This window comes from Nerophis ophidion, linkage group LG05, assembly GCF_033978795.1.
Source record: "Nerophis ophidion isolate RoL-2023_Sa linkage group LG05, RoL_Noph_v1.0, whole genome shotgun sequence".
Classification (NCBI taxonomy): Eukaryota; Metazoa; Chordata; class Actinopteri; order Syngnathiformes; family Syngnathidae; genus Nerophis; species Nerophis ophidion.
The window spans coordinates 54,240,256-54,252,708 of NC_084615.1; the positions used below are offsets into that span (position 1 = coordinate 54,240,256).

General features: G+C 50.1%; 1 protein-coding gene across 1 annotated transcript; it reads left to right on the plus strand.

The window, feature by feature from the left end:
* LOC133553698 (uncharacterized) lies at window positions 1-11,919 on the plus strand. Its single transcript, XM_061902171.1, has 3 exons — window positions 1-5,133; window positions 5,792-6,519; window positions 6,696-11,919. The coding sequence occupies exons 1-3, from the start codon at window positions 1,369-1,371 to the stop codon at window positions 11,116-11,118; spliced, it is 8,916 nt and encodes a 2,971-aa protein (XP_061758155.1). The 5' UTR covers window positions 1-1,368; the 3' UTR covers window positions 11,119-11,919.
* Window positions 11,920-12,453: the final 534 nt, after the last annotated feature.

Sequence of the window (12,453 nt, forward strand, 5' to 3'; positions counted from 1 at the left end):
AGGGTGGGTGCAAGCAGGTACTGCAGCGCAAGCTAGGCAGCCAGGCTTTAGCAGCCCTGATGGTACCCCTGTAGCAAGGCAAATGTTTTCCACTCCCACCGCTGCTAATAATGACACCTTGGCACAATTGCGTGACCTTTTGGGGGAGTTGGGAACCCACATCGGTGACACTGTTGTTAGCCGCATATTAGCCAACCAAACACCTCCCCCCACACTTAGTTGCCCACACCCCATGACCCCACCCCCGCTCGAGCCCATACCTTCCCCAGCTGATTTGTCTCGACTGAACATTATGGTAAATGCAGCTGTCAAGGAACCGGTGATGTATAGGGGGGATGGCTCAGACAAATACACCGTACAAGAGTGGATAGATATGATGGACGCTTACCTGCATAAAAAGAATTGTCCGACTACAGAGCAGGCGGGTGAAATCCTCAGTCATCTTTTGGGACGAGCTAAGAGTATCGTTAAGGTGGGGCTGAAGAGTAGTGGTGATATAAACACACACCCTGAAGTGGTATACGATATACTCAGAAGATACTTCAGTGACTCTCCCATGTCTGGCCTACCGATGGCTGATTTCTATTCTACACAGCCTGACGCAAATGAGAACCCAGTTGATTACTGGGTTCGGCTCAATACAGCAGCCGAGCACGCTGACCAGCATCTGCGGAAAAGTGGAGAAAAGATGGAGAACATGTCAGCGCAAATTGCTATGATGTTCATCAGGAATTGCCCCAACCCCGAACTCTCCAGTGTGTTCCGATGTAAGCCTATCAGCAAATGGTCAGCCGTGGAGGTGCAAGAAGCTATCGATGAGCACCAGAGAGAGCATCAGGCAAGGAAGAGGGCCATGAGAGCAGAAAAGTTCAAAATGGTGACAGCAGCTACCACTACCTGTCAACCTGTGGTTGAGGAGCTGACTGCAATGAGGGTGGGCGTTCAAGAACCATCTACACAGACAAAGGTGAGTGCAGTCACCACTTCAGAAGCAGGGGCTTTAGAACGAGTACTAAGCATGCTAGAAGGCGTTTTGGCCAGAGCAGCCTCCCCGGTCCAACAGCCGACCCAGTGGACACGCCCCACTTCTTGCCGTGTATGTGGTGACAAAACTCACATCACACGTGAACACTGCATGAAAGACAAGAGGTGCTTTGGGTGCTTGGAACCTGGCCACACAAGGAGAGATTGCCAACGGGCCGCTCCACGCCAAACCCAAGCAGAGAACCACACACCCAACCAGGGAAACTGAGTCGCTCACACTGTGGAGGGCAAAGTGTGAGTACGTCATGTCAGACCCTCAAAACTGAAGAAGACATACATGCAATATATGAGAAGAGCTGCAAGACTGCACCGAATGGTAGTGTCATGATTTTCCAGAATATACACAAACTTGAGAAGGCAGATGATTTATTCTACACTGATGTGCTGGTGAATGACCAAGTTGCACTGTATGCCATGCTAGACACTGGTTCAATGGCTTGTACGATGAGTGAAGAAGCAGAAGAGGAGCTCCACAAGGCAGGGTTGCTGTCAGAGGGTGCCCAGTCCATCAAAGACATTTTTCTGGTGGGTTGTGGTGGTGTGCATGTGCAACCCAAGTGCATTCACCAGTTAAAGTTGAAAATCTACGGACAAGAAGCAATCGTGCCCACATTAGTTGTGCCAGGCCAGCGTGACCAAATGATAGTAGGTACCAATTTGCTGAAACACTTGCTACGCCAATTCAAACAAGATCCCAGCTATTGGCGCGTGATGAGTAAAGCTGACTCTACTGGTGAACCAGGCATCGAACAGTTTTTGAGCATGCTCTCGGGCATAACAAGATGGAAAGGTGACATTATCCCAGACGTCATTGGAACTGTGAAGCTTACTAATGCTGTGACACTGGTACCAAAACAGGAGCACATAGTGTGGGGAAAACTTCCTGGAAAGGCTCCTATCTCCGAGGGAAGTACCATACTGGTGGAACCGGCAAAATCCCACTCCAACCGGAAGAGCATCATGGTAGGAAGAACTGTGGCAGCAATGAGCGGAGACAGGTGGGTTCCTGTGAAGGTCGTGAACCCAAGTGATAAACCTGTAACACTGAGGAGGAACATGAAGTTAGCTGATGTTTCACCATGCGTGGCACTTGAAGACTTTGAGCTTGGAGTGGACTGTGTCGCCAACACAGAGCTAAAAGCACAAGGCCAAAGCGTAAGGGCAGACCCTGACCATGTGCCTGACACCTCTGTAAATTTCACCCTTCAGGATAAGCTTGCTAATCTTGGGTTGGACGACATAGACATCCACTCATGTGAAGTGTCCCCTTATTGGAAGAGTCAACTTGTGGAACTCATACAGAGGCATGATGATGTGTTCTCCAAGAACAAGCTGGATTGTGGCCTAGCCAAAGACTTCGTCCACAGGATCCATCTGACCGATGAGCGCCCTTTTCGACTAGCATACCGCCGTGTCCCACCAAGCCAATACCAGAAACTAAGAGAGGTCCTTTCTGAGATGGAGGAGAAGAACATCATACGCAAGTCATCAAGTGAGTGGGCCTCGCCATTAGTACTGGTTTGGAAAAAGAATGGGGAACTGCGCATCTGTGTGGACTACAGGTGGCTTAATGCACGCACTGTGAAAGATGCCCATCCAGTACCTCACCAAGCCGACTGCTTGGCTGCGCTAGGGGGAAATGCCATATTCAGCGCCATGGACTTGACATCGGGGTTCTACAATGTCCCCATGCACGAACAGGACAAGAAGTTCACTGCCTTCACTACACCAGTAGGCCTCCATGAATTCAACCGACTACCCCAAGGCCTGTGTAACAGCCCGGCAAGTTTCATGCGCCTTATGATGAGTGTCTTCGGAGACCAAAACTTCTTGACCCTGCTGTGCTACCTCGACGATGTTTTGGTTTTTGCCCCAAACGAAGAGCAAGCCCTCAAAAGACTCGAAATGGTCTTTAAGCGGTTGAAAGGACATGGGCTTAAGTTGGCCCCGAAGAAGTGTCATTTCCTCCGGCGAAGTGTCAAGTTCTTGGGCCATATCATTGATGAGAATGGGGTTTCGACTGACTCTGAAAAGATACAAGTCATCACAGACATGAGCGAAGCGGACTTGATGATGGAAGATGGAATCACACCTTCAGCAAAAAAGATTAAGTCTTTTCTTGGTATGGTAATGTATTACCAGAGATTCATACAAAACTGTTCCAGTAAGGCGAAGCCCTTGTTCTCTCTGACCGCCGCTGCGACTGGAAAAGCCAACGCAAAACGGGCTTCTCACTTTAAAAAGCTCAGCCCAGGTGATTGGGCTCAAGAACAGAGTGACGCATTCAACCAACTAAAGGCTGCTCTGTTGAACTCAGTTGTGTTGGCCCATCCGGACTTTGGTCGCCCTTTCATCCTCTCAACCGACGCTTCATTAGACGGATTGGGCGCTGTCCTCTCTCAAGTCCCTGAAGGAGGGAGCAAAGCACGTCCCATCGCCTTTGCAAGCAAAGCCCTGAGTCGCTCACAAACCAAGTATCCAGCCCATCGTTTGGAGTTCCTCGCTCTCAAGTGGTCAGTGTGTGACAAATTCAGCCATTGGCTGAAGGGAAACTCCTTTACTGTTTGGACTGATAATAACCCGCTGACCTACATCCTCACAAAGCCAAAGTTGGATGCTTGTGAACAGCGGTGGGTGTCGAAGTTGGCTCCATACGACTTCAGTATCCAATATATCCCAGGCAGTAAGAACATCGTTGCAGATGCCTTGAGCAGGCAACCCTTCATCAAGCCACGGGTCAGCGAGAGACTTATAGCAGAGCCATATAAAGCTCTCCTCGAGGAAGCGCAACATATCCGGGATGACAGGATACAGGATGTGTTTCGGCTGAGCACCAACTGCCAAGAGGTAAAACTGGGCGGATATGAAGTGGCATGCAGTTCAATGAGCAGTGAAGAAGTGACGGCAGTCCTGGATGGTCAGATTGGGTGGGGTGAGGGACCCAAAGGGAGAGTGATCTCCTGGCTGGCAAATGATGTACACAAGGTTGTTCCACCTGGGGAAAGTGTCTTACCTGTCTTCTCCCTTAAAGAACTTCAAGACAAGCAACAGGAAGATACTATACTGGCAAGAGTCATCCACTATGTGGCACGTGGCAGAAGGCCATCAAGAAGAGAAAGAGTTAAAGAGCCTCTCAAAGTCCAGAAGACTCTAAAGCAGTGGGAAAAGCTCAAGATGTTGGATGGCATCCTATATAGAGTGAGCAAAGATTCACTAACTGGGAGGAGGCGGTATCAGTATGTTGTGGCTGCATCACTGGCCAAGCAGGCTCTGCAGGGTGTCCATGATGAGGCTGGGCATCAGGGACAGCATAGGACTCTATACCTGGCGAGACAGAGGTTCTTCTGGATTGACATGGAACGAGATGTCCGTGAATATGTCAAGTCGTGCAAGCGCTGTGTGGTGAGCAAGACACCAGAACCTGAAGGGAGAGCGCCTCTCGAGAGCATCAAAACAACAAGCCCTCTCGAGATGGTCTGCATTGACTTTTGGTCAGCTGAAATCCCAAATGGAAATACTGTGGATGTCCTGGTCATCACTGACCACTTCACAAAAATGGCTCACGCTTTTCCATGTCATGATCAGTCAGCAAAGCAGGTTGCTCGTCAACTCTGGGATCGATACTTCTGTGTCTACGGCTTTCCAGAGAGAATTCATTCCGACCAAGGAGCCAACTTTGAGAGCCAGTTGATCCGAGAGTTGCTGCTGATCTCTGGGGTAAAGAAGTCAAGGACAACGGCCTATCACCCCATAGGAAACGGTGTAGTTGAACGATTCAACCGGACATTGGGAAGCATGATCAGAGCTCTCCCTCCAAGAGCCAAGCAAAAATGGCCCCAAATGTTGCAGACATTGACTTTCGCCTACAACTGCACCGCCCATGAGTCGACGGGTTATGCCCCGTTCTATCTAATGTACGGAAGAATTCCCAGACTCCCAGTTGACGTAATGTTCCACAATGTGGAGAGGGACTGTGACATTGTCGACTATGATAAATATGTCCTCAAACTGAGGGAAGAGTTAAAAGAGGCATTATCATCTGCCCAGGCAAATGCTGTCTCCAGTCAGCGTCATCAGACTGAACTATACAAAAGATTGGATCAAAGGATGACTCTCAATAGATCGCAACGTGGGTTTTTTGCTCTGCTACTTATAAAACCCCGACCCAGAATCAGGTCGTCTGCAGGTCATTTAGCGCTGGTCAATGGACACCTGCATTTTTGCGTTAGACTCCCATTCGGGACCTGGGGGCACTGTCTCCACCCCCGGGCCCCCCTACGCTCCCCCCGAGAGGGGGGGACGCGTAGTCTCCCGTCGTTCGGCTCTCCGCGCCGGGCCCTGGAGCGGGCCCGGCTATCCCCGTCCGTCTGCACCAACCCCGGCACCTCTTGTATCATCCCGGCAAGGCGGGATTCTGACTTAGAGGCGTTCAGTCATAATCCCGCGGATGGTGGCTTCGCCCCATTGGCTCCTCAGCCAAGCACATGTACCAAATGTCCGAACCTGCGGTTCCTCTCGTACTGAGCAGGATTACTATTGCAACAACAATATGGTGCCAGTGTAATAGTCCCAGGAATTCAGGCTCATACAACTTCTGCATGGACACCACTTTCTGCTCCAGATGTCGGTTCTTCTCTCTTAGTTCGGTGTTGTGCTTCTCCAGGTCGCAGAGACGAGTGCTGAGGACAGGTAGGACTTTACACTTGTCCACCAACTCATCTTTGACCTCGTCCACCTTGCTCTCCAGGGAGATGTTCTTCACAAGCATCAGTCTCAGGTGTTCGGCTGCACAGGTGTTCTGGTGTTGTCGGACTTCCTGATTCAAAGCCTTGTAGGAGCAGCCGTAGCCATGAAAGGGACAGCTCACCTGAGCTTTGGGACACTCATGTTGGTGACTGGCCAGCTGTCGGCGTGGCAAGGAGGAGAAGGAGCAGAGGTTGGGACAAGAGACGGGGAAGGCGGGACACACGGTCTCCTGATGTTTCTGCAGGTCGGCGAGCGGCATGTTGGCGGCACAGAAGTCGCAGGCGGCCTGTCGATGTTTGCACCTGTAGCTCAAGTGCTCGGGGATTTCTTTCCTCATCATCCTCTCCTTGCACTTGCCCAGCGGACACGGAACCTCGAAAAATGGACACACGTTCAGGTGTTCAGGTATCTGCTGCAGACTCATGCACTCCTGGCAGCCTTGCTTCTCACTGCGACAGTGCACCTTCAGCGCCATGATCTCCCGGTGGCAACAAACATCCCGAAAGATCTTGTTGCTGAACAGGGGCTCCATGTCAGCTGGGCACACCGGCTTGGGACCACTGAGGATGTGAGCGATGCAGCTCTGACAGAAGCGATGTCCACATTCGGTCTGACGAGGCTGACACAGGACCAGCCTGCAGGACTCACAGCGGTACTTCTCTTCAGGACTTTCTACAAAGTGGTCAGTGAAGCCACCATGAAGTGGCAGGAAGGCCGCAGCCGCACCTTGTGAAGAGTCGCTAGGAGGCCACGGATTGGCTGGTCGGTTGGGAGGTGGGGTGATAAGAGGGGCCACAGACAGAGGCGGAGCAAGGGAGGGCGCCACCTGCTGGAGGGGAACCTGTACCTCCCTCCCGTCAACACTGTGTCCAGCTGACATGACATAAATTAGTTGGGCTCAGCAGCTCCTCGGCGCGTCTCTGCTGGGTTCAAACCGCCGACCCGTTGCCGCTTTCTGCTGAGCCGTGGGCCTCTTCATGTCCGCTGCGGCAACTCTCGGTCCTGTTGCGACGAGGCAGGCGGACTGGGAAACGCTTGGAAGGTTCGGGGGTACGGAGCTATGGAGGTACGGAGGTACGGAGATCCAGCGGCACGACTGTTCGGGTCACGCTGGAAACCCCCTCTTACAATGGCAGGAATGAGGGGAAGGTGGAAGTCAATGGGGTAAAATGCAAGGCACTCATAGACTCTGGCTCCCAGATTACCAGTATTACTCACAACTACTGGCGCAACCACCCCACCCTTCGGGTACAAAGGCTGAAGCCTTCTAAAATACCCATAGAGGGGGCAGCCGGCCAGAATGTGCCTTACCATGGTGTCTTACACATTAACCTTAAAATGCTGGGGAGAGAGTTTGAGGCTGTGCCAGCTTTCGTGGTCCCTGATTCTGAGTATCGTTCCTCTGTCCCTCTGCTTGTGGGCACTAATGTCATTCGGGCCTCCAGGAGCCACCTCCAAGCAACCTATGGCCAGCAGTTCATTCACCGTGTCAAGCAAAGCCATCCAGAGTGGTACAGTGCCCTGCTGGAAATTCTGAACACAGAACATAATGTAACGGATGACACAGTTGGCCCTGTTGTGTACGCTGGACGCAAAATAAGCATCCCTGGAGGGAAGGAGATGGATTTGAAGTGTAGGATCAAAGTTGGCCCACAAAGAAAGACTTACACAGCCCTCATTGAAGGCCACCCTTTCCTGCGTCTCCCCCAAGACCTATTGGTTGCCAAAGTCCTTACTGATGTAAAGAAAGGCTGCACCCCTGTTAGGGTGATGAATCTGTCTCAACATGCTATCACCATAAAGCCCCATACACATTTGGCCAATGCAGTCGTGGTGGAAAATGTTGTAGAGTTTCCTGACAAGAGGCCAGGTGAACCTGATAAGGCTGAGAGTGAAGAGGCCTGTCTGAGTTTGGATCAAGTTGTGGCAGGTTGTGGGGTGGACCTCAGTGAAGCAGCGGTAGAGAATGAGCACCAGCGGTCCCTCCTTAAAGAGCTGGTGGAGAAAAATGGAAGTGTGTTCTCCCAGCATTCCATGGACTATGGCCACACAAAAACCATAGCGCATGAAATTCCCCTTGTCGATTCTACCCCTTTCCGACTGCCCTACCGCAAGATTCCCCCCTCACAGTGGCAAGATGTGAGGAAGTTGTTGATGGACATGGAGGCAACAGGGGTCATCAGGCCTAGTAAGAGCCCATATGCTTCGCCAGTAGTGATTGTAACCAAGAAAGATGGGTCACTAAGGCTTTGTGTGGACTACAGAAAGCTGAACTCCTACAGCACCAGAGATGCATTCCCTCTGCCCAGAATAGAGGAAGCTCTGGAGGCCCTGGGGCAAGCGAAGTACTTCTCCACCCTTGACCTCACATCTGGTTACTGGCAGGTGGAGGTGGCGGAGCACGACAAACACAAGACAGCGTTCAGTACTCCTATGGGGCTGTTTGAGGCAAACAGAATGCCTTTTGGGCTGCAAAACGCTCCGTCCACCTTCCAGCGACTGATGACCTGCTGCTTTGGAGATCTGAACTTCACTCACCTCCTCATCTACTTAGATGATCTGATCATATTCTCAAAAACCTTTGATGAGCACCTGGAGAGGTTGCAGCTGGTGTTTGATCGACTCAAGGAGCATGGCTTGAAGTTGAAACCCTCGAAGTGCCAGCTTGTGAGACAAGAGGTGCAGTATTTGGGTCACTTGGTGTCCGCAGAGGGGATCAGGACAGACCCAGAGAAAATCAGCAGGGTTAAGGGCTGGGTGAGGCCCACAAATAGGAAAGAAGTGCTCCAATTCTTGGGCCTAGCCGGGTATTACAGACGGTACGTGAACGGCTACTCCATGATAGCAGCACCTCTATACCGCCTCACTAGCGGTGACCCCAGAAAGAAGAAGAGGGGGCATAAGAAGAGCCCGGGTCCTGACCCACCCTTCATGTGGACTCATGAGTGTGAGGAGGCCTTTCAGACACTGAAAGAGAAGTTGACAACTGCTCCAGTGCTGGGGTATCCAGATTTCAGCCGGCCCTTTCTGCTTCAAACTGATGCGTCAGGAGAGGGCCTTGGCGCTGTCTTGGTCCAGGTCCAGAGTGGAGTCGAGAGAGTCATAGCCTACTCCAGCCGTGGCTTGAGTCCAACAGAGACCCGATATCCTGCACACAAACTTGAGTTCCTCGCTCTGAAGTGGGCAGTGACAGATAAGTTATACGACCATCTCTATGGGCGTAGATTCTCAGTCCAGACAGACAACAACCCTCTCAAGTATGTGATGTCCTCAGCTAAGCTGGATGCTACAGGACAGCGGTGGGTGTCTCGACTGTCGGCGTTCGACTTTGACATCCAGTATAGAAGAGGAAAGAGTAACGCAAATGCTGACGCACTCTCCCGTATGTCCAACCAGGAGGTCACGCAAGTCTTACACACCTGTCCCCAGCGGGTGAGGGCCAGTAACTTAGGCCATGAAGAGAACCGGCCCACCCATGGACAAGAGAGCCATGGACAGGAGAGCTCCCCGGATGTGAACAATACTGCCCCAGAGGAACCTGACATCCAAGAACCTCTATCACACAAGCCCAGTGAGCCCTATATGGATGTGGGAACAGAGTCATTACCTGCCATGACAAAACAGGAGATCCGTGCAGCCCAGAAGGAAGATCCTGCCGTCGGCCCTGTCCTGCACTCTAAAAGCCTGAACCAGAAGCCAAGTCGCAGTGAGAGGATCAGTGGTGGTGGGCAAGTGTGCCTTCTCTTAAAGGAGTGGAGGAGGTTAGTGATACGAGACGGTATCATGTACCGCCGTGTACGAGATGGTCAAAGGGAAGTAGTAGAGCAGCTGGTACTGCCAGAACGGCTGCGCGCATCCGTCAAGACTGCTCTGCATGATGACTCAGGGCATTTAGGATTTGAGAGGACCTTGCAGATGATAAGGGAGAGATTCTACTGGCCAAGAATGTTCCAGGAAATCAAGACTTGGTGTGAACAGTGTCAGAGGTGCTGCCTCAGAAAGACCCCAACTGCAGGCCTCAGGGCTCCCCTGGTCAGTATTCACACCAGTGCCCCCATGGAGCTGGTGTGTGTGGACTTTTTGACACTGGAGAAGTCAAAAGGTGGCATTGAAAATGTGCTCGTTGTTACCGACCACTTCTCACGATACGCCCAGGCCTATCCCACTAAAGACCAGAAGGCCAACACAGTTGCGAAGGTACTGTGGAAAAACTTCTTCTGCCGGTTTGGTTTTTGTGAGAAATTGTTGGCAGACCAAGGACGCAATTTTGAAAGTGCTATCGTGAAGGAACTGTGCAAGTGTACGGGCATCACTAAGACCCACACCACCCCCTACCACCCACAGGGCAATGGGGGCACGGAAAGGTTCAACCGGACCCTCATGGACATGCTGGGGACACTAGAGCCTCACTTGAAACCCCGCTGGCATGAGCACTTGGATGCAATGACGCATGCCTACAATTGCACACGTCACGACTCGACTGGTTATGCACCATACTACCTGATGTTCGGTAGGCACCCCCGGCTCCCAGTCGACCTGGTCTTTGGGCTTCCTTCCACCAATGAGCAAGGAGGATATAGTGAGTACGTCCAAACTCTACATGACAGTCTGTCCGAAGCCTATGCCCTGGCTAATCAGGCTTCCCACCATGCGAAAGATCAGCAGAAAAAATACTATGACCGAAAAGCAAAGAGTCAAGTCTTCAGTGCAGGGGACCGAGTCCTGGTCAAAAAGTGTCATGTGGAAGGACGGCAGAAACTGGGAGACAAGTGGGAGTCTCGTCCATACATTGTGGTGAAGAAGCAACCCAATATACCGGTGTATGTAGTTCGACCAGAAGATGGTGAACCAGAGAGAGTGGTCCACCGCAACCTCCTTACACAGTGTATGTTTCTGCCAGTGGAACAGGCCGGTGAAGTGACGACAAATGATGTGGAGTCAGATGTGGAAGAGGATCACGAGGGAGCGGATACAGAGGAAATGGAGGAGCAAGATAGAGGAGAGACAGAGGAAGATATTGAAGAGGAATGTGAGATGGATGATACAGGGACAGTAAACGGACAGGTTGAACACACAGGGATGGAGGAATTGGATGTGGAGAATGGGCAAATAAGTGATAAAGAAGAGGAAGCCACACCTCTCAGTTGTGCCGAAGCACCTCCAGAGGCTGTGGCTCCAAGAAGGAACCCGTCGAGAAATCGACAGCCCCCAAAGAGGCTATGCCTTGAGTCGCAAGTTCTGAGATCGGATGAAGAACAACAGAAGATAGAGAGAGGCAAGAAGTTGTGGCAAAGGGCCAAAGCAAGAGGACCAGAAGGGCATGTTTAACACACACACACACACACACACACACACACACACACACACACACACACACACACACACACTCACTCACTTTTGGTTAAAGAGTGGAGTTTTTGCTTTTTGTTTACGTTTGATCTGATGGCAGAGACGCCATCAAATAAAGAAGGGGTAGATGTAAGGCAGTAGCCTGGCAATGTATAAGACAGTACCTCTTTATGAGCACTGGAGGTCGCTATTCTGTTGATTTTTACCTGTGGGTTCAGCACACCTCACCTTTTTGTCCCTCAGTGGACACCATAGTCTAGGCGCCATCTTTGAAAATGTTCTTCTTTTCCACTGAAAAGGTGAGACCTGTTTTATGACTGTCTGAACACTTTATAAGATATTAGAGTTAAAAATGCCCATCCAGCGAATTTGTTGCAATACAGTGTTAGCTAAGGTGTTTACTTACATTTTGATGTGTTTTGAAGAAATGTGCAATTCCGTTTTTGTACTTAAATGTTTGATGTAAGTTGGCCAGTGTGATTAACAATTAGTAGAGTCTGAATTGAATGGGGTTGTGAAGGATGGCTTTTTACATGTTTATTCTGGTCACTGTGTTTGAACTACTGATTTGTGATTTATTGTTATTTAGCATTTGGGCATATTGAATATGAGAAAGATTTATATATTTTTGTTGACATATGTTAATGTGTTCTTTTGCATTGAGACACATTTGTAAAGGAAAATGTTCTTCTTTTCCACTGAAAAGCTTAATGACCAGAGCCAGAGAGGACCACTACTGTGAGCAAATAAATGCAACAAGGTCTCATCCACAATCCAGAACCACTGTGTCCAGTGTCCAATCTCTCCGCACAACAACCCACCTGATAAACACTAAAAACACAACGCAGAGTCCAAGGGTGTGTCGAGAGGCAGTGACATTGTGGGTTACATATATATATATATATATATTTATATATATACAGTGGATACATGGATGATACAGCAGAGGATTGGGAGAATGTGATGTGGTCATGAAAACACTCATGAGAAGACACACAGGAGAGAAAGTGTTGAGTTGCAGTGTGTGTGGTGAAAGATTGTCTTCTAAGTACCAGTGTAAGAAACACAAGTGTGCTGGTGAAAACAGCAGCAGCAAATGAAGAAACAGAAACACTTTGACTGTAAAGATGAGAATAAACAGGACAAAACATGTTACAAATACTTTTTATGTGTGTAGAGATATTCAGAAATCATTTTTAATGATGTTATAGATGAACTCCTTTATATGATGTACATATTTGTCTATAAAATCTGCTACACCTCCCTGATACCGAAGTACATGTCAAACTACTTCCTTAACGTAAATGACCGCCA

Excerpts from the sequence above, each read along its gene's own strand:
- LOC133553698 (XM_061902171.1), top strand. The coding sequence starts at position 1,369 with ATGATTTTCCAGAATATACACAAACTTGAGAAGGCAGATGATTTATTC. Across the intron at positions 5,134-5,791 it reads GTCATCAGACTGAACTATAC|GGAGATGTTCTTCACAAGCA; the intron begins AAAAGATTGGAT and ends CTTGCTCTCCAG. Across the intron at positions 6,520-6,695 it reads GAAGGCCGCAGCCGCACCTT|CTCCTCGGCGCGTCTCTGCT; the intron begins GTGAAGAGTCGC and ends TGGGCTCAGCAG.